A 26,139-nucleotide genomic window follows, 5' to 3' on the forward strand; every position below is an offset into this window, starting at 1 on the left:
TAACTGTCTAATATTAGTTACTGTGTGACTTCTCTATGCAAATACAAAGGAAGTTAAGTCCTGTAGAGATTTATCATCAAATCAACACTAAACAGCAGCTCGTAACAAATAGTCACTGTCTAGCATTAAGCCACATGTGACTTATCTATGCTGCTGTACACACTGTTATAATTATGAATTTCAGGTTGATTTTCTTTCTCTTCACTTTAAAAAAAGATGAAAAGGATGTATATCTTATTTTGGCTTGATTGCTATTCCTGTCCTTACAGCATTAACTCCAGGTCTTTTGCACATCAATAGTGAACAAAGAAAGGTGCAGGCATGAAGGTCAGTAAATAAAGACAACTCTCTATTAATTGTAAGCAAATTTCTTTTTAACTATATTTGTCTGTGTAAACATATACTTGCCTAAAATCTAGGAATAAAAAAAAAAAAGAAGGGCTTAAATACTAAGTATTATTATATCTAAGTAAAGAATGATCCAGAAAATACAGATTTTAAGCTTCCCAGTAATTTATTTTTAAATTGACAAACACCTAGAGGTCTCACGATTTTTACACTTAGGAATTACCAAAGCTCTCAAAATGAGGGTGCATATAGTGTAAACTGTAAAAGACAACAAACATGAAAGAGGTAATGCAAGTCAGAGTACTTCTGAAAATAGTCTACCCAAACAATCATAACATCGTTAATATTTCAACAGAAGTTCTTTAAAAATATATGCTATATATATTCAATATTACTGTAAGTCCCTCAGCAGTGCATATAAATTAATAATACCGCATTTTAGTCAATCTTAAGAACTCTGCCTATTGTTTTGCAGCAATATGACCAATTTAATAAGCTTAGTTTGAAGTCATGGCAGGGGAACTGACACACCACCACACAAATTTCAGTGAAACCTACTCTCAAACAAAAATGGAAACATTAAAGGATCACATCAGAATACATAAAACTGATGCTTGCTGTTCCATTTATTTTTAACTTTTATAATTAGCATTAGATGTTACATTCTAACAAAGGAAAACACTATTTTCAGTAAAATTACTGTGAACAGCTATCAGTTCACAAAGATGCAAAAAGGCACTGCAAAGATGTTCACCTGGAATTGCAGCTTCAAAATGAACAAGAACAAAAAAAAACACCTTCCCAGTAAGTGTTTTTATCTCTTTGCCATAAGATTAGTTCAACAGTTTTTCCTAAACTAAAAATATTGTAGCATGAACCCAAAAGTGCTATTTAGAGAGACTGATGAACTGTAATACAAGACATCTTGACTATGGTCACTAAAATGGTGGTTTTACCTCTATTGCATGTTGAAACTGCTCATGCTCCCTCTGTAACTGTTCTGCCTCTTGCAAAGAGCTAGCAGTGATAAGCCCAGCATTTAACATTGACTCTCCATTTCGGATCCAGCCCAAAACCTGTAACAAAAGAGAAGACCACGAAATATGTAATTCCACTGCCAACTAGCAAAAAAGCATCATTGTAGGGACAAAAACATTTATGGTCACATTAGTACTGGAATTTATAACAAAATCATTTATTAATTACATATTACAGTGAATTATATATAGAGTCAGCACAGTGAATGACATTTACTATAATTTCACTGAGCTAACAACTCACAGCTTTCAGTCAACTACTACGTGCTTGTGGTTTCAGTTCATACTCTGAGCAAGGTTGTGTTTCTGAATACCGCTTCTGTCACCTGAAAAACTGGAACAAGTTACAAGCAATATTTGCCTAAAAGCCAGTGTCAGTAATGTAAATTGAAGACATATAGCCTAGCAAAATGTAAGCAAATAATTTTGAATATTAATGTTGAGAAAAATGCGACCATTAAGTGTCTTCTAACTGCTTGAAGATTTTCAGTTTTCAGAATGTGCCTTCTTTGACATGTTCAGTGAAACTGGAAAAAAACCCCCGGTGGGCTGAAGCCTCAGGAGACCACCTTGTACATTCCTTATCAACAACAGGAACATGTAACCTTAAGACTCCTCCCAAAAGTTCTCTACCTTGTTCGTTACTCAAGACTCTAATCTCACACTTTCACTAGCCAGTTTTATTACCCTAAGTCTTTCTAAGGTCTAACACTCAAATCTCTCTTGCTTTAATTTTGGCTTTCATTTCTCCTGCCTAAAATCAGGGAAGGGGGGGGAGGAAGAAGAAAATGAGGCATTTTCTCCCTCTTAGCATCAGCTTTGTTTTTCCCCCTCCTCTCTCCATCAAGAACATTACCTGTGCCCCCCCTTCAGACTTCTCTTGCTGACCACAGTCTCTCTCTTCAATCTCTCCCATGTGAAGTTAGTTGCCTTATTTTTCTCACTGCTCTTTTATGAGCTCTCTCCAGTTGATAACCATGACTTCAGTCATAAGTTTTCAAATACTGAATAAAACTGGACATAATTCAGGTTATCCACTGTCATCTGTTCAACTTTTCTGTGGAACTGCTGCCCAGCCAGTAATCGCACCTGTATTTATTCAGTTGATTATTCTTGCCAGTACATCATGCTCCGTATTTTTCACTATGAAAACTCATATCCTTCTTAGAGCCCAATTCTCCCATACATCAAGATAATTCTAGACCACAATCCAGTGCCTTCTGCTAAACTCAAATCCCCGTTCCAGCTGCTTTTGCCTTTAACTTCAAATTTAAAAGCATACTCTAACATGTACATTTTCTGACTGACAACATGAACTTGTGGTATCCAAATACAGACATGTACAGATTAAATTTTTTTTTTAATTTTTAAATCTGTTTTGCAATCCATTGAGTCTCTTAATAACTTTTGCTACTGATTATGGTTTTTCAGGAAGTTATCATTCATGGCAATGTAGTCTTATATGACTTTCTTACAGTAAGCTTGGGCCAGACAGACTGAGCTAAACTATTTTAAAAGCTTTAATACTGCTCTTCCACCCCTCCCAGAAGAGCTGTTACCTTGTCAGAAAAAAAAAAAAGATTTATCAATAGGAAGCTATGCTTAATTAATGTGTTAGCCTTTTCTCCTCTCCTTGACACTGTTCAAGTTTAGTAATCTACTTGTTTCAATACTTTTCCTTGGAATTATGTAGCTGACCTATAATCCTCCCTTAGCTAGTCCTTTCCCACTTTTGAGAAGTAGACATTGAGTTCCAGGCCTCCAGAATCTCATCCAATCTCCTGATGTTTGGAAATGATAAGCACTGTCTATGACATTATTTCAGGCAGTTTTCTAGGTATTTTATGGTGAATTCCTTTGGGTCCAATTGATTGAACATCACCAGTTTAAGCATATCTTCTCTAACTCCTTCCTACTAATTGATTTTAGACCTTTAACCACTGATAATCAATATCTGAAATACCAAATCACAGTTAGGTCTTAACACTACATACTCTCATCTAGTGATCCACACATGACACTACCATTAATGCTACTGCACCACATTATTATTAAGTAATCAGGATGATATGACTGTAGCCATAGACTGAAAACATGGGCAGAAAACGAGAAAACTACCTATTAAAACTCAGTTACTCAAAACCAAACAGCACATGTGGTCTACATCCAAAGTAACTGTAACATTTAGTCTAACAGCTTGAACAACTGAGGTCTAGCCATCTTGACACAACATCTATTGCCTCAAATCTACATCACAAGTTAACCCTCCGTCTTACACTTACCCCGACTGCAATGTTGTTGGTACTATTAATGCAGTTTTTCCCACTTCTATCTGCACAACAAATAGCTAACAAGTTTTTTTCCACCCTGATAGCATGTATTTTAATTCTTCTATATAAATTCTGCAAGTCTGTGGAAAAGAATAAGTCTGCAGTGCAGATGGAGGGCATGACAGCACCTCCCAGATTTTTTTAAATCTCTTTTTTATTTCTATTTTGTCTTAGTAGTAATGGTTTTAAGCTCCATCTCTACCTTACAAAATAATTCATCCAGTGTAACAAAACACACCTTCTTAGGACTCTAAAATAGATTTAGCCTTCTTCAAGAATTTTAATGAAGGAAAATGCTTAAACAGCACCAGTCAAAAGCTCCTCTTGACTCGGTATCCCGCCATACACAGTAGAGACAGGTAGCACAGAACACAAACACAGTGATTTGCCCTCCTGCTTGGTGTGGGTCAGGGTGCAAGTCCAGAAGCTGGTGAACTCACAGGAGGAACTCTGCCAGTAGTCCCCTGCCCTCTGCTCAGACTCAAGGGGAAAATATAAAGTAAACAGTGAATAGTAATATCAAGTAAATAGTGAGCATGCTCCTTTTCCAGGGCTGCTGCCTTCCCGGGTTTGTTGGTATGATCTCATCAGCTCACTGTCTGGGTGAACCACACCCCCCATCTTTCCCCTCGCAGCTTACAGCAGGCTATAAAAACATCAGTACAGCATCAGCAAAACAGAATTTGGGACACTTGAAAGGGTCAAATAGGCAGGTCTGTTAGATAAATGCTTGATTTAGGATTAGTTTCTTGGACTGATTTTTGACTAAACATGATTATGAGACAACCTGCTTCAGTCTGCTCTCCTAGCTATGCTTTCACATCCATATGGCATTATACGAAGTGCCAGGATACTCTTCCTGAGTAGTATTTTGGGATAATCAGAGCTCAAGCACCAAGCTAAAAGATCTCCTTGTGAAAGACAAAGCAGTTCAAGGTACTTTTGATGATACAAGTATCTGTACACTGTTGTACAGATATGAATATATAGTTATATACCCAAGAACATACACCATGATCGGAACCGCAGATAATATTGCACTAAAAAGGCTTAATGAGCATACTAAAACCAGTTGGACTGGGTTTGGAGCTTGGTAGAGATTTTGACCTTAAACAGAATAGAGCATTCATTCTACAAAGTGAGTATGCGGGAGCGATTGCAGCAATAAGTAATCCAACAGCTGTATTTTATGTGATTAATAAAAAAGCTTTGTCTGGCAAACATGCAAGTGGAGCTCTGGATGAGACAGATATTATATTTCTCTGCCTCCACCTATTCATATGTCCCTGCCCTGTAAAAAATGGTCACATTTTCCTTTCCATGTTGTTTTTACCCACATACAACTGTCACTTCCTATTTCAGTCAGAAACGTCTTCCCCCAATCTTCCAAGGTTTCTCTTCTACCTGGTCTTGCCCTTTCTGCACCTCTGACATATCAAGTTGACAAGTAAATTCTCTGCAGGTTTTCTTTAAACCTCTGTTTGTCTTCTGGCCCTTGTTTCCTCCTAGTACTGAGGCTTGATCTATAGAACTTCAATGCAGAAGTACTGGTACACTAGTTAAGAAAGAAGAAATACTGAATGCTTTTATCTACTTTCTGTGCTTATATGATAAGAATTCACTAAGCTACAAGTTTCACTACCTAGTACTGAAGAGAATCTTTGCAAGTATTTGTCTAAATTCATGTTGTATTTCAGTCTAACCTCTTTGCATGACTACAAGCTATATATGTTTATGTATTTTATATAGATAGATATATACATATGGGTGAGTGAAAATTCAATAGCAGTAATGTTGATTTGGCAGGAAAAATTCAAATAGAAATGTTGTTAGAAATCTTGCTATAGAGACAGTATCCCATCTACATAATAAGTGCGTTTACACCCAATTCGTTAACAATAAATCTGATAGAAAATCACAGTAATTGAACTGGAAAACCATGTGTTCACTGCTTCAGACAACAAAATATAAACAAAACAGACTGAAGAGGAGGTTTATCATGCTATTTTACTCTGAGGTAAAGCACCTGCTGTGACCTGCTCAGCTATGAAGTTTTTCCCAGTGTAGAGGATTCAGGAGAAGATCATGCTTTCTGATACCTAATAAAAACTAAAATAAATCAGATGTGGTTGTCTGAAAATGCAACTGAAATCACAAAACTAAGAGTTAGTAGCCTCAAAGCCATTCCAAAGGGGATCAAAAGAAATCCTGTGAGACAATGTACTAACATTCAGTTTTAGTTCCGTTCAATTTTTAGGCCTCAGGTTGGGGAAGTATTGCAGGTTAATCTGTGCAATAAAAATCTGGAAAAGTAATACACAAACATTCTGTCAGCTACATGTTTATGTTGGTTTGTTTGAAAATTCACACCTACTACAGCATATAATTCAACATATAGAGGTATGTTCTAGGAATATAAAACAGAATACATTTTTTCTTCCAAATCCCAGTCTACCAGGAAAAGCCAGATGGTTAGAATAGTGTACAACCTATATCTTTATTATAGGATAAACTCTTTCTTTTCAAGTGCTTTCTTAAAAATCTGAACTTCAGCTTGAGTTTTCAGTCAGGGCTAGCAGTAGTTCAAAAAAGTTACTAAATTCTTACAGAAGGACCTACAAATCACATACTAAGTGCAACATGGATATTCCTCTGCAATTGTGATGTTCATAATCTGTCTATATCTGCCAAAATACAGGACAGCTGTTCCACAAACACAGGATTTAAACACATGTGTCTTTCCTGTCCCATTTAACTTGCATACAAACAAAGCTAGTGGAGCAATGCACTCACTTTATTGTGTGATCATGCAATATAGATAACTACTTAAATAGTGTCTCTTTGAAACACTACCTAAAAAGTGCTATATTCTGTTCTTTTACTGAATGTTATTTCAGTGTCATGGAAATTAACAATTTCTTTTTTTTACTAACCCATCCCATCCTAACCCACTGATGTACCACAAAGGGATGAGACTGCCTCAGCTGACATTCACTTATTTTTTTTTTTATTTTTTTCTTTCCTTCACAGATGTGCACCCTTTTCCTTTATCCTCAAGATAATATGCAACTGAGTACAGAAACTATCCTGATCTACAAGAACTGTACCTCAACCATTACTCACGTGAAAGGAGTAATCTCTAATTTGCATTTATGAAGATAAGTGTTAAGATGGATACAGAACAGTTCAGCAGAGTATGCAAAGGCTAGAAATAGAACATAATGTATTTGATTGATGCCTATATTCCACTAACAGAGGCACGACCATTTTCTTGCATTCCTTTAAGTCAAGACTACACAGAGACTTTGCATCTGCTGCTATAGAGTAACCAACCACTGCCTGGAAATACTTTGGGAACCTCTTGTTCACCTCTCCTAATCCTAACTGGACACCTTCTATATTCCTTTGCAATTTTGGGGCTGTCAGTCACGGTCACATGAGGGAGATGAATTTTTTAAGAGCTCATGACAAGCAGAAGAAAGGACAAGTTGCACTGGCAGCCATTATGGACCACAGTAAGACAACAGACTGTGGCAGACTTCTGTGAGAGAAAGATCAAAACTTCTTACCTTCTCTAGTGTTCTGTTTCTTTTTTAAACTTTCACCTACTTCAGTGGTTTTGCCCACAGTATCTCAAATTCACCAAAGGTTTAGGTGTTTCTCATATAAGGACCTCAAAAGTTGCTCCTTTATTGCCAGGAAAAACATAACCTTGTTTTTCTTCTCACGGAAAATACACCGTGTTGATATTATGTTATCACTATTTGTAGATGTTTCAAACAATTTACCAAAAAGAATTAGGCCAGTATGCAGGGACTATGACTAAGCATTTTCATTCATCACCACACAGATGATAAAAGTATAGTTTAACATTAGTTTAAATCGCTCTAAACTTCAAATACTTGACTTGTATTTATAGAATTACAAAGTACTTTGGGTCAGAAAGGACTTTTAAGATCATCAAGTCCAGCTGTTAACCCAGCACTGCCAAGTCCACCACTAAACCATGTACCTCAATGTCATATCTATATGACTTTTAAATACCCAACACTAACCTAAACCTCCTCTGGCACAACTTGAGGCCTTTTCTTCTTGTCCTATCACTTGCTACCTGGGAAAAAAAACCATAGAAAAAAACCCCACCCCCCACTTTGATTCAACCTCCTGTCAAGTAGCTGCAGACAGCGATTAAGGTTTGGCCTGAGCCTACTTTTCTCCAGGCTAAACAACCGCAGCTCCCTCAGCTGGTCCTCATGACTTGTACTCTAGATCCATGCAGCAATACGGACGGGTGATGCAAATTAAAAAAACGCACTTGATGTTAACGGCGGATGAAGTTTCTTAGGTGGTCAAAGTCCTTCCCCTCTCCCAGTGAAAGACGTTATACAGCTGGAAGCAATGGGAACAGAGCTCTCCAGGAGGTGTGGAACAGCTCTAATGGGATGCGGGGTGGGCCGTACCTGCTTGACCTCGGCCTGCAGGTGGCGCAGCTGCACGCACTGCTCCAGGTGCTTGCGGTGCTGCTCGGCCGCCACGTCCAGCTCCTGCTGCTTCTCGTGCAGGAACTCCAGCAGGTCCTGGACGCGAGTTGCCATGTCTACGTCTCTATCGCAAAGCAGCTCGACACCTGCAATCAGACAGTCGTTTGTGAATGACTTACAAGGTTTCTGAAGAGAAATAGCCCATTTCCATTGTTTTACACTTAATTTTCTTGTTTCTTTGCCAAGTTCAACTTAATCCTCAGAGCACTTGCATTACGAGCATAGGTTTTTGCACTCTAAAAGTGCAATATTAATTTTTTTTTAAAGTCTGATATTTACTCTAGGTGACTGTACACAGTGAAAAATATCACATGAAGGGGCATAAGGAACAAAAAAGGAAGACATTACTTGAAAACTGAAAATTTTTGCTTGACTGCACTGATCTCATTAATTATAAAACTTACTCCCCCTTATTTACTCTAATTTTACTGAATTGTTGAGTGAAATCCCTTTCTTTAAAAACTAAACATCTTCAGATGTTGCCAACTCTTTGAAGAAAATTATGTGCCATAATAACAGTATGCTCTCATGAACACTATCATACAATTTTAGTATAAAGGAGCCCACATGTCTCCAGTTTACAGTTAACCAGCATCTCTGTTATTTTCAAACATCCCATGGAGAGACAACTGGATAATTCTTATAAAGCCACTGCCTGAAATAGCACAAAGGAGCCATCTTACCAGATGCCTGCACTTCATTGACATACTGTAGCAGATCCTGCCCTTGGTGGATGACATCAAAGGTCAAGTTATTCATGGTCAGGGCTTTGTCTGCATGATGTTGGAGCCTCTGTTCTGCTATTGTAAGATCTTCAGTGTCGAAGTCATTCATCTGCTGAGAGAGCTCATCATTCCAAGACTCGAGGTCTGAAATTATCTGGTGAAAAAAGGAGGACGATAATGTTCAATTACTCATTACACAACACAAACCAGTTAATTTCCAATGTTGCACTTATGACCAAGGTAGGGAACTCAAGTTGCTCATTGCTGATTAACTTCACTGATCAGGTTCAAACATAGTTCAGACATAGGCTATCTTAGCATGGATTTTAACTTTTGGCAAACAAACAAAAAGACTCTGAGAACCACTACAGTTCTCCTTCAACCAGTGCTTGCAACCCTATGGGTACCCATGTCTTATTTAAGGCACACTTTCATTAACACGACTTGTGAAACAGATAAAGTTAACATGTCCTTATCTCTGCTTTTAAAGGAAAATGTGGATCTGAAACATCTTTTCAATTCTTCAAACTGTACCAAGTAATAATTCACACATCAAGATTCAGCTTAGCTTACAATTATGCCAGTCTTGAGTCCTTTTACAAGAAAGCCAGCTCTACCCTTCTGTGGGCAGGAAGTATCAGGCTGTGAGCATCTTTGACTTCTGCCTGACAACTGAGAAGCACACTTATCACAACGCTGGGTACTTAGTGAATGGTGTAAAATCAAAAGCATACTTTATTACAATATTACTGCAATGTCAGAGCTAAATTTGATTGCTGACATCTTTCGGCTACACTTCAGTTTACAATTCAATTCTGGATTTTATTCTTAATCATAAGATGTCCAAAGAAAGGTAGCTAAAAAAGTTTTGGGGTTTTTTAACATATGCATCACAACAATAAGTCCTCCTGGGTCTATCCACCCAAGTGCATTTTCCAAATTATATGGCAAAGTCTGGCTGAAATATAAAACATCCCTTTTAACTGGGATACAAAACTGTTTTTAAGGTTAACAGATAATGCTTGCAATCCTCATTGATCAACGCGGGTTGAGTTCCTATGGCACAGATCTGATGCATCAGTTACTTCAAAAAAGTCTAAGTCACATTCTTCAAGCCTGTAATCAAATTTTTTTTCAGACTTTTCAGCAGAGTTTTGGCACAAACTATTGGAGTTCATTGGGAAAGCAAAATTATAAATATCAAGAAGGAAGTATGGCTTAGTTCCAGCGTTCTACAATTTCAGGAGTAGGACAAACTGATGTGAATGGTGTTAAATGACAAGAAAATACCTACTTATGCAGCAAGACACAATAAAAAGAGGTTCTGACTAAAGGGGCATTAGCAACAAAGTTGCTGAGTGCATGTCAGCAGTGTGCTTTGGCAGCCAGGAGGACCAATCGTATCCTGGGGGGCATCAGGCAAAGCATTGCCAGCTGGTCAAGGGAAGGGATTGTCCTTCTCTGCTCCGTACTGGTGCAGCCTCACCTTGAATGTTGTGTGCAGTTTTGAGCATAGAGATATTAAGATAGATATTAAGTTTAAGGAAGATATTAAGCTCTTAGAGAGTGTCCAAAGGAGGGCAATGATGGTGAAGGGACTTGAGGGGAAGACATATGAGAAGCGGTTCAGGTCACTTGGTCTGTTCACCCTGAAGGAGACTTAGAGGAGACCTCATTGCAGTCTACAACTTCCTTGTGAAGGGAAGAGGAGAGGCAGACACTGATTTCTTCTCTATGGTGACCAGTGACAGAACCCAAGGGAATGGCCTGAAGCTGTGTCAGGGAAGGATTAGGTTGGATATCAGGAAAAGGTTTTTCACACAGAGGGTGGCTGGATGTGGAACAGGCTCTCCCCAAAGAAGTGGTCACAGCACCAAGCCTGATAGAGTTCAACCGGTGTCTGGATGATAGTCTCAGACACATGGTGTGACTTTTGGGGATGGTCCTGTGCAGGGCTAGGAGTTGCACTCAATGGTCCTTATGGGTCCCTTCCAACTTGGCATATTCTGTGATTCTGCGATAAATATTTAACCAAAGTCATTTGCTGTCACCAAAAGAAAGATGCCAGTACCCTTTCCAAGTGGCCACAATACCTCCGAAGTTACTGAGACAGTTAAACTACAAGAGAAGTTCCAGGAAAAGAAGCCTTCTAGAAAAAAAACAGAATTGAGGAGAAAGCAAAGTTAAATCATCTGTATAAAGTTTCTGTAGTCAGCTACAATCTTTCTTGAAGGCTTTTTTCCATTCTGCTCACATAGCACTGTAGAAAAATGGACACGTCAAGCAATTAATTTTAAAATTGTGGCACCAGTGAGTTATTTAATTTTTTAAATGTGTTCTGCAAAAGTTTTACTTGATTCACTAAGTATTCAGGTTTTCACACCATGTCATGAATGGGAGATACCAAACTATTAGGGTAGCTATTTACAATCCTTAATCCTGATCAGCTAGCTCTACTACAGTGAAAAAAGGCAGAAACTCATGTTTCAGGGGTAACACTGAAAACAGAAAAGCTGATGGACAAAGTATTCAGGAAGATATATAGGTAGACATATACAGATATATAGAAGACACAGCTTTTAGCCACTGCTTGAAGCTTCTTTCATCTTTCTTGCATGGGCTTTAAACATCACACACACAATCTATTTAGAGGGAATACCACTCGTAATGCCTAAACACACACACACAGGCTTCATCTCCCACAAAATCCTTAACAAGTTCCCTTCATATCCTTTTTGCTCGATCCATGCCGAACATGTCTCATCACCTCTCTTCATCTCCTTTTAACTGATCTGAAATTTTTAAAAAACTTCAAGTTTTCCTGACAATCCAGCCTGCTTACTTTCTGCTCCCCTGCTTTTCTGTTCTTGGGCACCTCAGACCTGCTTTTCCAACTTGTCTTTGAAATTCTATGTTCATCCATTATTAAAAAGCAGTGGAGGTTATCTAATGTTTGTTTCTTCATCCACTGCACTTAGAGAAGTTCTCAGAAATCAGATTTAGCATCTTATTTTCATCCAGGTCAGTTAACAACATTCAAAGGTTATCCTGAAGAAATAATTGTAGTTAGACTTTGTGAAACTGAGAAATCTGAGCATTAAAGAAGGATGTGAAACTCCACCATCAAAACACCACCTTTCACTGTCTTGCTAAACACCATTACAGAGCGGCTTAGGATTTAACATGGCACATTTATGACACTGTTTTAAAAGCAAAGCCAGTCTACCTCCCTTCAGAACAGACACCAAAACCTTACCTCTCTTACTAGCAAATTGAGTGGAAATAAAGTAAAACACACAGTAAGCTCACAATATGACACTGCTGTGGCTGTCAGTATTTTAATAATAATGAAATTGATTGTAGTCCCCATATCCTCTTGGTCTATCCTAACATTCATTCTACCTGAAAGGAACAACAACTAATTTTAAGAGGTCAATACTGCGTGTCACCTCAGTCAGGAAGTTTCAGTGATAGTGCCTCCAAAGAACAACAACCAACCATTAGGAATTGTAGCTCCTTCCCATGCTATTTCATACAACCCCATGGTTAAGATCAAGGCACATACACTGTTTAAAGCAGTTTGAAACACTCTGAACAAAACCAATACATTCCTTTAACCCTTCGAAATACCAGGAAGCCCACAACTCAAATAAATAATGCTAGCATATTCCCAGACTCATTCAAAAGATAAGTTATCAGCGACCATCCCAGCCAGGTTCCCTAACAATGGCAGTAATCCTTACATTTTTTTCAGCAGTAATTAGGTAGTGCGAGGTGATCTATTTCAGCCGTTGTACCCACTATGCAAATCTGAAATGCTCTGAGGCAGAATTAATACCAAAAAACCATGCACCGAGCCCCCTCTGCTCACACTCGTCAGTGCTTCCCCTCAAGTTCTGCTTTACAGACAACACTTTTAGGGTAAGCAGGCTCCTATTTTGTTTGTAAAGTTTTGTCAAGACAATTAGTAGTAAACAAACAGAAAAAAGATTAATGACTAATAGACATCTAAAGTAACTGAATCACAAATTAATATTGCTCTCAGGACATGGACATCCCAGCATAAACACGGCCTAACTACTTACCATAGCGTATGTTCAAGAAGTTCCTAGTGCAGATTCTGAGTTGCCTGACATTCCCATGTTTTGTCAAACTAAAGGTAACACTGACAGAAAATAAGGCAGGGTATAAATCAGAAGGGATGCCGACTCTTTCACACCGAGTGGGAAAGAAATAAAGAACCACGGGTCTCTTCTCAGAAGAATCTAACTAGCATTCCTGGTATCAACTAAGCACTAACCAAGACCTGGAAAATATTATGTGCTGAGGAGAAAGAAAAAGGAAAAATGGGAAAGGGAGAAGAGTTAGGTCTCTGTGATCCAGCACTTTGCATCCTTGTCTTTTCAGCTGTGTAACTTAACAGGCATCTTGTAAGTGTGGTCCAAAAATAGAGTTGAGATAAAGCTGTGAGTTGAAAAGTGTGTGGTATGCTCTGTGTAGAGCTCTGGCATAGGCCTCGAGGCATTTAAGTTACAGACATGTAAAAGTGCACAGACATGGATGAAACAAACACATTTTGGACTGCATACATTGCCACCAGTGTTACCTTCTCACTGGCTAAGTTCATACACATCTTCCTCACACCAGCAAGGGACTCTTCACCTACACTATTTTGCTCATTCTTGTCTTTAGTTAATACAGGCATTTACGAAGGAGTCCTTCAAATATCTCACAACCAATGGCACTTAAAATCCTGCTAAGGATAGAGAAGGTCAAGTTTGTATACTAAGAGCAGGGGCAAAGCAGACAGTACTGCAGTTACATCAATTTCAGAAGAGCAGGAGTATCTCAAAAGCTGTAAGATAAAAGAAACAGAGTATTTTATCAGCAAATAATAAAGGGAGAGGAAGGAGAAGAAAGGAACTAACCCTGGCAGCAAATCTTACCACTGCCCTCAGAAGCACAGCTGCACGGTACGATCCTGCAGTGCTAGAAGAGCCATTTCTCCCATTTTAGCCTATGTTATTTTGCAAGCACTAACAGAAGCTAAAAACACTACTTGCCTTCCAGAAAAGCTGTCCTCAGAGGACACTCCCCTGAATGAACTGCCTTTACAGGCAAGTCTTAATTGACTGGACCAGTCACACAAAATCCTCGAGGAAAGAGAAGGTCAAAACAAGGTCTGCAAATTCCTAGCTGGCATCTGGCTCCTCCTCATTATCAAGTTACTTCAGCTGAGCTACTGCTTTCAAACAACTGACCTGAAACTAGTCTCCACATTTTCTTCCTGGAAGTTCCTGAACAGATGTCTGCCTTCAGGGAGAGAGAAAAGAGAAGTGTGCTTTGCTGAGGAAGCAGAGAGGACATGGACAGAGACAGCAAAACAATAAACATTTTGCTGAAGACACTGCAGCCAGGGTAATTTTCTTCCCTGGAGGACTCTTCATCAATCTAAAATAAGCACAATTTTTATTTCCAAGTTGTATAGACAAATCACACCAACTCTTTCAACAACTGTAACTGGTACTTTGCTTTACATTGTACATATCAAAATGTAATGCATGCCAAGTATCAGCTTTAGAAAAAGCAAGACCTGCCAAGTGTGTGCAGTTTTGGGCAACACAATCTGAAAAAGACACTAAGCTATTAAAGAGTGTCCAAAGGAGGGCCACAAGGATGGTGAAGAGTTCAGAGGCGAAGCTGTATGAGGAATGGCTGAGGTCACTTGGTTTGTTCAGTCTGGAGAAGAGGAGACTAAGGAGAGATCTCACTGTGGTCTTCAACATCCTCAGGAGGGCAAGTACTGATCTCTTCACTCTTGTAACCAGGGCTCGAGGAAATGGCATGAACCTGAGTCAAGGGAAGTGTAGGTTGGATATTAGGAAAATGTTTTTCACCCAGAAAGTGGTTGGGCACTGGCACAGGCTCCCCAGGGAAGTGGTCACAGCACCAAGCCTCTCTGAGTTCAATAAGCATTTGGACAACACTTTCATGTACATGGTGTGATTCTTGGGGTGCCCTGTGCAGGGCCAGGAATTGGACTCGATGATCCTAGTGGGTCCCTTCCAACTCAGTATATTCTAGTCTATGAAGTTCGAGTTTGCAGCTTTCCAGTGAAAAATCATACGAGCACCACTAAATAACAGTACAAGAAGTACTACTACCTATACAGGTGTTGTCCTGCACTGCAGGACTAGAACACATCTGTTAAGCTGGGCTCCCACAAGCTCCCACCAGCCTTTTGCTCTTGTAGAATCCTGGCTTATGTAACCTACAGAGTTAGTCTGAACTTCACTCAAACATTTATCACAATTAATTCTTCCATTATTTTCTTGGTATGCATTGCCCCACGTCTGTCATTTCCTCAGTAAAAGTGTTATGAGAACATCTCATAGACATAGAGCACTGCAGATTACTCCTGCAAAGACTGTAAGCATATTTGAGACAGCTACTCTCACATAATCAAAGTAGCAAACTCTCTGCAGGCCACTGTGAATTGCAAAATTGCAAGAAAAATCTTCTTATTTTTCCTTTACACCACAGTTATTACTGCGGAGCACACACTCTCACTTCCTCTATGGGCACTGATCAAGGAACTGGGTCTGTCTATTCCTGCATTGCACTTAACAATGTGATTAGCTAAACCAGACTTCAGCAAAGACATCTAATCCTGATTTTAAGACATAAAAACACTAAAACCTGAGAAGCTATCACTTCTGCCACCTGCCTCTTCGCCTTTACACCAATCAATCAAGAGTTTCATAAACAGTTGCAGCTTTTACAATACACAAAAAGGTAGAATTATCATTGTAACTCCTGATTTCCAAATCCTTGAGATAAGTCGTTATACACTCAATCATGATAATTTACCAGTAGATAACCCTGAACCTTCTGAGGCACCAACTTGGTATCAGTCACTGCGTACAGCACTAGTGGTTTTACAAAAGTCATATGAACTTAGCTGAAGCTTTATAATGCAATTCTATTAACCTAAGCTCCCTGTGGAGTTTCATGTCTGTTTGTACGTGTCTCTGCACACAGACAGAAACTCTACAACTGATAAACCATAACACCTTCAAAGCTTGAACAGTTTCAAAACTTGAAGTTTTGTAGGGATGTGGCACTAGAACTGCTTTTGAATTATTTCCAGGGGTGAAAAAAAAATCTTATTTTAAAAAAACAACAGACAGCCCATACAACATCCCCAAAGATAAGACATAATTCCAAACACTACTTGTAGCTACAAAATGAAAAAAGACTGCTGATTTGCAAAAGAAAGAGAAGAGGGGTGCTACTACAAAGCACCAGTTTAGAGAATTTGTACAAAACCATCTTGCAAGTCTTATTCATAATAACTGTAGGCATACTAGATATATCAAGGCAGTTTGATTTTCAAACTGAACTTACCAGACAAAGCAACTGACACATCATGATTTTACTAGATGCTTGCTTAAAGATGCACTGAGAGCCAACCAGAGCTTGAGTTATTATCAAAAAGCTCAGCTCTGCACTCTTCTGACACTTTCACATACAAGACAGGTCAGGCAAGAACTAAGTCTATCAGTCATTTGAGCCACATGCTACTGCAACCACGCAACAATCTCAGCATAAACGTTTGTACACTAGAGAAGTCCGTGCAGTTCAAGCCCAAAAGCAGACACTCACATCTATTGCATCTCTTTCAAATATGCGGAGCTGCAGAAACAGCTCAAGTTTGATCTTGCGTTCTTGAAAAAGCTCCTCCATCTGAGACTGGGCCTCATCCAGCTGCTGCAGAACTGTCTCTATGTGGTTGATCGAGCTGTTATGGGGGGTCTTGTTACTAGAAATGGCAGAATCCCTATTCAAAGCAGAGAAAGGGGAGGAGGAAGAAAAAAAGAGTATTATTGAATAAAATCCCATACAATTTGGACGCTATACATGACCACAAAATATAAGCCTGTTTCAGAAAAGGTTAGTGCAAGCCATATTACATGAAAGCTAAATCTGTACATATTTGTGAATAAAAATTTGAATTATGTTTTAGTATTTGAAAGAGCATTAGGAAATTTGATTACTTTCATTTTTTGGCCTATTCATCATGTAAAGACATTCTGTTTACAGGAAAGGTAAAATTTCAAACCAGAGACAAACCCTTCCATTGTGAAAACAAGTGGCATATGATAACTATTTACTGAATCTTCCTAGCAGTAAAAGAAAATCCAAATTAGTCAATTAAAAAAAATTACCTAATCTTTTACCTGAGTATAAAACCTGCAAATTCAGATATGCTAATCTTCTGCAGAAAGGAGACGTACCAGAGCAGCTGTGGCCCAAATTTATTTATTCAGATTGCTAATGAATGAAATGGACTGCAAACTGATGGGCTTTACTACAGTGAAGTTACTTATCAGTCTGCAAAACAAATTCAAGTGTCTCTTTATAAAAAGGCTGCTGCTCAAAACTCTAAACACTGCATGTGTTGGAGCCCTGCATGTCAGACTACAAAGACATACAATTGCTCCTATCAAAAAGGTAGCTAATGTAAACAAAATCTCCTTCTTGTGGAGATAGTGTTTATAAGCTGAGCTTCCTGTAAATAGAGGTTAGAGTCAGTACTGCATGAAAAATCATTGTAGTCCTAATATTTACAAGCTTTAGTATAGGTCATATCTTGTACACATTACCTCTACCCTCAAAACAGAAAAAGCCTCACAGAACATCAGATGAACGTGAGAAGAGATTGAAATAAGAATCTGTTTTACCTTAGTTGCTGTATAAGATCTTCACCTTCTTTTATGACATTGACTGTAACCTGCAGAGTGGTCTGTTGTTGTTGACCAAAACGTTTAATCAGGTCTTGAACAGCCTCCACAGACTCAGCATAGACATCATCAAGCAGTTCCTTCTGTAGCTCTTCAAGCCACGTCCACAGCTAAAGGAGAGGGAAAAAGCAAGAAATGTAAGCCCAAGGATCAGGCAGTCACTATTCCAAATCAGTCTCACTGGACAAGAGAAAACAGACTGAGGTGGCAGGGAAAAAGAGGATTTGTTTTTCTTCATAGAAAAATCCCATCTTCATATTAATGAAAACAAGCCTTTGTTTCAAATAGTTTTCGTTTCTTGGAAATACCAGGAAAGCTTTATCCGTGTTGCTAAGTCACCCTTTCTTTCCCATTTTCCTTCTACAGAACGAAGCGTATCCGATTGAGCAGCACAGAGTTCATAGCGAGAATCCCATCTGCAGCTCTGCGCGAGAGTCCCTGGGAGAAAAATGCTATGGTAACACTCCCTGAGAGAAGAGAGGAAGGAAGGAAGGAAGGAAGGAAGGGAGATGTATTGTAGCCACCATCAAATTTGCACTGCCAGGCTGACACATGCACACAGACAACATAACACTTTTCAGTGGCCTTCAAAAAAAGGAAAAAGAAAGGGCATTTTAGAAAACAAAATACAGAGACAAACCAGATGTGTGAAGTTATTGTTCTCTCATGTTGTGTTTGCCCCCTTGATTTCAATTTCATGCTATTACGACAAAAATCATCATAAGCAATTCTACCAGTTAATTCAGCACTTTTCCTCCCTGCTTCACATGTGCAAAACTGCTCCAAACTGCCCATGCGCTGCAGCTTACACAAAAATCCCTAGGTGTATACTACCCAGGTATCACAGTGGGTCACTTGAACCCCACAGTGATCTTTCCCACAATTTTATGAGGGAAGCTGTTGCATCTTAAGCTCTGTGTGAAAGTTATCATCAGACATCTATTGTAGAACTGATAAAAACGCTGCATGAAGAGAGGGAGCACGGTTGTCTCCTGCAACACTCCCATGAGCAGCACTAACAGCATAGTGGAACAGCTGCTCTCACAGGAAACATTCAAACCCAGTCCCTCCTGTCTATTTTACCATCCCATCCCAAATGCTGCAATTCCAAGAACAATGATTAGAGCTTTTATTTTTTTATCCTGATAGAATAACTCTGATCTGATTGTAAGTATTAGTTCTTTTGATGACATTCAGTCTCTGCCTTTAAAAATTTTACAGATACATTGAACTTAATTAAAATGTTAACATTGTCAAAATACAGACACTAAGCAATCAAAACTGGCTTAATTTCAAAAGACAGAAAACTAAATGTTTTATTTCTTTGCTTAACATTTTCTACCCATTTCATGCTGCTGTTTGTATAATGTTCTGATCATAAAGGTTTCCTAACCACCAATGGAGCTTCATTAAAACAGAAAATTCAGTGAAGAATTTTAAATCTTGATTAATCAGTTCCTTTGAAGCTTTGTTTTAAAATCAAATGTTAGTTTTTGTATCTCATAGTCTTATACGCCTCCTTAGGTGGGTTTTGAGTAAACGAAGCTATAGGTTAAATTTTCACAACTGGGAAGAACTAATGACATCTAACCAGACTCTCTTCTACAAATCTACTACCCATCCTCCCCAAACCAGAACTGCCTATTCATACACTGTTATTCTGACTACTCATATGCTTCAAAGACAATGCTTGTCACAAATCTGAATGCAACTCCACAACCGTCAACACCACAAGCTTAAGGCACAGCGGTCTTTCTTATTAAAAGGAGCACAAATCAATAGAACTTAACAAGTGGGTCAGAAGCACTCTTCAACATTCATTCCAGCATAACCAAATGCACCATCCGATTTTTTTTTTTCCAAATGCATACTTTGGAATGCAACTTTAACTTGGAGACAAATGAAACTTAAGAGCAAGAAGTCTGACAATACAACCTGAAAACTTTACTCATGTTTCAATGTCTGGAGGACATTCCTCTTTTAGCTTATGAAGTTTATGTCTGAATCATACTAACAGGGTATTAAGTCAGAGACCTTCCAAGTGAGCTGGTATCTATCTACATACAACTAGTACACCCTGCAACTGTGGAAATACATACATTAGAGAGTAACACTTCGTTGTTTTCTGCAATGTGCTTGATGCTGGCTGGAAGACCTCTACACTTCATGCTTACTATGTTGCCTATAAGAGGCCCAACTTTCACAGATGTTTATAACACATTTAATGCCAGAGCAACTGGTACTAAAACCATTTTGAGTCTCTAGGACTATATCAAGTTTGCCCCTTGGATCCCTTAAAAGCACCTGTATTGCAGCTCAAGACAGGTCCGAGAATCATTTCAATTTTTTGCAATATGTTTTCTGCAGCTGTATTGTGTTAGACCCACACAAGGAATACACCTCATCTCTGCATTTTTTATTCTTCACATACACTTCAGTCATTTCTATAACTGAGTGGAAAAGACCTAGAAGGAGCAACAAAACTTAAAAATGCTGGACTGGTGATGTACTGTGCGTGTGAATAATTCCCTTAAAGCTCACTCTGGATGCAAGAGACCAACCTAACACAGAACAAGCAGACTTCTCCCTCTGCATAGCCAGCTCAGGGCAACACCACCTGCCTTCAGCAGAAAGACATAGGTGCCAGTACAACAAAGTGTTATGCTGACTGACTTACGCCATGACTATAAACATAGTATCTTGCCCCCGGGGTACCAAAGGCCTCAAAAATGTATTTCATTTCCCTAGCTCATTAGCTGAATTGTCCACTGTTTGGGAAGAAAAAACATTTCACGAATGTGCAGAAAGAGAAGGAGAGTAATTAGTATGCATTACTTGCCTAGCTTTGATTCATACGCTGTTGAAAGTGGAACAATTTAAGCCATTTATGAAGTGACTAAACAGCTCTGTGACACTTCCATAGCAAAAGTTACTCTGATAGATTACCAAATAAGCTTTTTACACTTTTTCCCCAAGCAAGTTTCTGACAAACAGCTTCCCCTCAAAATAATCTTGGTGTTTATACACAAAAGTTATAATAAAGTCACCATAGATGAAAAAAAAAAAGTCAGATTATTAAAGCTGGATACAAATTCATACAAACTGAGAGGAGCTTAATTCTTAATGGGTGGCAATAGCCAGTTGGCTTCTCTACAGCTTTCAAACCAGAACGAGCCCTGGATATACTGGAAATTACGTAAATTACCTTGTTTTCAGATACAAAATTAAGGATGAAGACTGTAATACGTTGCACAGCAAAGCCACAAGAAAGCAAACAGTTTACAGCAGAGTGTGAACGGAGACTACAGCTTACCCATACATGTTCAGCAGTGCAGAACTGCAGATTTTACAGTGCAATGACTTTTTGAGGTAACCCATTATCCATAAAAGAGAGCTTGGCAACAAAAACCCACTGGGAAAAAAACCACAAACTCCTCATCATTAAGAAACTATTAACTTTCTCTTGGTGCGAACTCTGAGCAACTTCCAGTCATGTCTTTTTCTATTCTTTCTAAGAGACGCAGTATGAAGATCCCTAAACAAACCATCCAGTCCTGCGACCTCAGTAAGAACTTTATCCAGTGGCAAGACAGCTGTATACATAACTCAATCCAGTCACAGGAGGCTTCTGATCTTTTCATCTGCTCTTTGCATCTTATCTTATTTGGAGAGGGAAATAAAATTCTGAGTCCCTGACAGGCAAATGTTTCACCCAGCAGATTTTTTTTTCTTGATCTAAATATAGCACAGACTAAGAAACATCTGCTTGAATGAGCCTGCATCCTGTACTACCTCTTTCCTAAGTTCTTGGGACCATGCCATTAGTCACTGAGATGGTATTATTTTAATTGTCTGCAACATCCTGGAAGTTACAGTGTTTCCATCACGGGCCTCTATCCATTTAAGTCCCATCTCAGCCATCTCCTGAAAGACTGCAGTTAAATAAGACCCTTCTGTATTTTGCTGAATGTAATCAGAGAACAATTATTTTTGAGTTAATACCTTCCCCAAGAGCACAAAAATATTTTATAAGAGTAAAATATGCATCTTTCACCATTAAGTTTTGCATTTTTATAATAATGGCTTTTGGATATGAAGTCTGCCTTTTCAGAAGGCCAGGCAAAGAAAGGCACGCAGTTTCTGCATGTAAAAACTGCAAATTCCTCTTTCTGCCTGTCCCCCAGCACAGTGTTGCAGCATGTGTATTACCACAGGCACAGTTACTGAAGGAGCTATTATTTGTACAGGGTCAAATGTCGATAGTATTCCCCAACAAGTATATCTAGATGCAGAAAGGGGCTAATGTGTGTATCTCTGCCTCTAAGCTTTGGCTTTCAGGACATGCAGCAGACAGAAAATGCATCTTTTTAAAAACAAAACCCATAAGATGTTAAACCCCCTGGAGTTTGTCTTCCAGGGTCTTTCAGTGATATTCAGGATGTTAAATGCCTGTATTTTTTTTAACTAGATAGAATTATCTTTAAAAGCTTCAAATATCCCTATCTATTCTACGGTTATAAAGGAATTAATTTCCTATTCAGCATAAATTCATCCTTTAAGCGAAACCAAGTTGCTCACATCTTCCTAAAATTACACCAACTACTACTATCCTGTTAACATTTCTCCCATTTCTTACCCGAACAAGACAAAAATGTCTATACCTTAGCTTAATACAGTATAAAGGCCTACTTCTGCCTCACTTTTATCAAGCACTTAGTGCTATTTCAACTGCACTTGGACCTAAATTTCATCCCTTTTTCCATGCAAAGTAGCTACTGGTATTGAAAAGCTCAAGAGAGAAAAAAAGCTGTGCTGGGGAACTGGATTCCAGTCCTACTGAAGCAGTAAGCCACAACACACTTGAGTGTGCAGCCACTGAATGTGTTTCTCATTTCAAATTTAAAAAGTGTCCTCCTCAGCTCTCAGACTCAAGATGATCAGCAAAAGACTGGCCAGAAACTGCACTTTGTATCTTTTGCCAGACCTGTCACACTGAGCATTGCTGTGCTATAATGACACAATTAAAATATTAGAGAAGCACAAGACTGAGAGACAGAGCCTTTACACTTAGATGCGGGCAATCCAGACGATGCTCTGCTGCCTGGAAAGGGCACACAGAGGAGAGGGCAGCCTTATTATGACATGCAAATTTAACCTGTAGACCACCGGCACAGAAGGATCAAATACCCAGGAGTGACAGACAACCACAAGAGCAGGTCTGTCATCTCAGGATTCATCCCAGGATGAAAGGAATGCACCACTGTGTGATGGACACCCTTCCATACTGGATAATGCAAAGGAGAGCATATTTCTGGCAGTGAGACAAAGCAAGACCATTATCAACAAGTTTTTTTGAACCAAATAGACATGCCTCATAGCTAGATCTGAATGTAAGGGCAGCACTGTGGTCAGAGCAAGGCCTCCTCTGCCTTCCCCATGCACTGGCACCCTCAAAATTCTGCCACCTTTTTTCAAAAGCTTGCACAGGTTAGTGTTCATTACTCTGGTAATGAAGGCTTTTTATTTGAAAACTTAGCCAACTCCACTTCCCTTCCCTTTATTTCAACCTTGGTCTATTCTAGAGCAAAATCTAGCTTAAGCAAGACAAAAAAAGAAGAGACACATCTACTAACTCCATTAAGCATACTGTGTATACATAAAAAGTGCTCTGAGCTATTTTATCAACTTGCCAGAATACACACAAAAGGTTATATGCAAAAAAATAACAGGCTTTTAAGAGATCATTCTCTTCCACTTACAGTCAGCCTGGTCTGTATTCCCACACTTGACTCCAGTTAGGAAAATATCTGTTGCTCTACTTTGGCACTACAACAAACACCTGGCTTGGACAGGATTTCAGTCTTCCCACTCATAGCTGCTGAGAGAGACATTTTGGAGAGAGTGTGTGTGTGTGCACATCAGTATTTTTGTGTGTGGAAGAGTTTGAACTCAGATCAAAACGCTGTTCATCTCTACTTTGTGACACATTTCACAGCAAACACTATTGAGACTCCTGCTGCTGTGTTTTGCACACAACCATTTCTGATAACTGTTTATTTAAGAGATGTTATCTTTTATCTGTGCACCTTTTTTCTCACCATGTACCTTGCCATATTATTAAATGTCAAAAGGCACAGAAGTCATAAGGGTTTCACTGTCTTGCAATGGTAAGTTTCAGGTGTTAAGTTGTATTTTATTCATCCTCAGGCTGGGAATCTGTCAGGACACAGTACTTTCAATGCAAAGATCCTGATAGGGATATTTATTATCCCAAACACTTTTAAAGCTTGCCAGTGCATAGCTTAACTTCAGTACATCACTTACTGAGACGTTCGGCTTATAGATCGAAATGTCTTACTAAAACTCAATATTCACAACCTTACAACTTTAAAACTAATAATAACGTAAAAGCATCACAATCTATATATAGCAAGCAACTGATTTTCTCAGATCACCATTAACCATTACACAACACTGTATTTCTGTTTTCCCTGAATACATCTTTTTTTCCCCCACCGAAAAATGTTGTCTACTGAGGTTAATCTATGAGGAGTCTGAGAACTTTTATGGTTTTTTTCATGCTTGTAAACCACAGAGACCTCTACCAGCTTGTAACTACCTCACAAAAAAACTTCTGGAAATGTTCAAGACAGACAGTATTTTCCATGTGCGTCATAACAGGCTGCTGCACACATACCACACAGTCGCTTTGTGCACAGGTATAGCAAAAGTCTGTTACTTCCAGGATGAGCGTTTCGTGGCAAACACATTGCTTCTGAAAGCAGAAACTGTGCTGATTTACTAAGCACGAGCAGAAAAAGAGTACTGTGCAGACACTGAAGGGCTGATGCTTCCCAGGGAAGCTGGGAAAAGTTGTAGGCAAATTCTGTGTCAGGTATAAAGGTTATGTAAATCTACAGGGAAGAAGTTGTATTGGAATGCTCTCATCCAGATGAGAAGCATTCATTCAACATGAAGTATTTCTGGAGAAAAAAATAAAACACACTAAAACATCCTACTTCAAAAAAATCAAGGGATTTAATGGATATCAGAGCCAGGTTTCAAACTCTCAAAACAGTCAATAACTCAGACAAACAGCTTTTCTCAGCTCTGTGGCTCCCTCTAAACTGTCATATATAAACAGGGTTTTAACTCCTCATGTCTATTTTTTTACCAGGAAAACACAAAAAAGATACAAGAGACAAAATTCACCCTGAATACTTGAAGGGCAAAATGCATTGGTGGTGTTTTGATTTCTTCAGGGTTTTTTTGTGTTTTGAGGGTTGATTGGTTGGTGGGTTGGGTTTTTTGGTGTTGGACTTTTTTGTATTCTTTTTTTTTTTTTTAACGTAACAACTGAAGCACCTCTTTCTGGTTCAACAGCTAATGTATTATCCTACTACTTGAACTCCTCTCTTCGCTAGCTAAGTGTGCACGTTAACTTCTTCACAATACAGCAGAAAGATTACGTTGCTTACAGGTATGCACTAATTCATTCAGTGATTTCCCACATCCTGCCGGAGAAATACAATTCTCCTGCCAATAAAGCGTGGATGACTTTCAGGTTTAGGGCATTTTTATCTTCCATCTGCTTTGTGATGCCTTCTCAGTGCTCCACACGCATGTTTGATAACAAACAACATGCTCTTGAAAACAGATCAGAAAGCACAAGAGAGCTTTGAGCTTGCTATTTCTTTGCACCTGAACCAAAGGACTAGTCTACTAAATATGAACCATGCATCTCACTCTCATCTGTATTTTTTAAGTAGAATGCAAATAAATAAAAACACAGCCTTCCTTACATAAATAAGTACTTTTAAAAATTTTCCTTATTAATTATAAAGGTCATCCACATGACAAAACCAAAAAAATCAACATGTGCACATCAGCCACTACAGCACCTTTTCCCTAAAGTCCAGGTTGCAAAAAGGCTACCATAGTAACAGTTGTGTGTGCTTACAGACTCAAAATAATATCCATTTTCCCAAAGTAATAAATCAAAATACAGATTTTTTTTTTCCTTTTCAATAAAACATTATTATCTAGGGGAGCAGTGGCAACATGCCAGCACATCTGGATCAGCCTCCCTGAATTACTCAACGGTGACTCACAGATTAGTCTGCTTTTCAGTTTTTTGGATTTTTGAAAGCAAATCCTTTTACAGTCTCCATCTTTCATCACTACAACCAACTGTATTCCATTTAAAAACCATTCCAGCTGTTGCTCTAAGAAGAACAGGTAATGAAGAAATATACAGAAAAAATGAAAATGTTTCAGCATCTGACTGGTCCTGTGCTTCATAACAGGTAATGGATCAGTGCCATGTGCTTGAGAAAGTGAAATGAAAAAGCTGC

The 26,139-nt window shown here is 38.8% G+C and overlaps 1 protein-coding gene across 1 annotated transcript in view; it reads right to left on the reverse strand.

Moving 5' to 3' along the window:
* TRIO (trio Rho guanine nucleotide exchange factor) overlaps window positions 1-26,139 on the reverse strand; it is a 255,846-nt gene that overhangs the window by 106,795 nt on the left and 122,912 nt on the right. The window contains 5 exon segments of the mRNA XM_051799299.1: window positions 1,305-1,424; window positions 8,176-8,342; window positions 8,940-9,135; window positions 16,647-16,821; window positions 17,726-17,895. Coding sequence (XP_051655259.1) covers window positions 1,305-1,424; window positions 8,176-8,342; window positions 8,940-9,135; window positions 16,647-16,821; window positions 17,726-17,895 — 828 coding nt within the window.

This window comes from Manacus candei, unplaced genomic scaffold (assembly GCF_025592945.1).
Source record: "Manacus candei isolate 608988 ecotype Guabito, Panama unplaced genomic scaffold, ASM2559294v1 h1tg000049l, whole genome shotgun sequence".
In the NCBI taxonomy this organism is placed as follows: Eukaryota; Metazoa; Chordata; class Aves; order Passeriformes; family Pipridae; genus Manacus; species Manacus candei.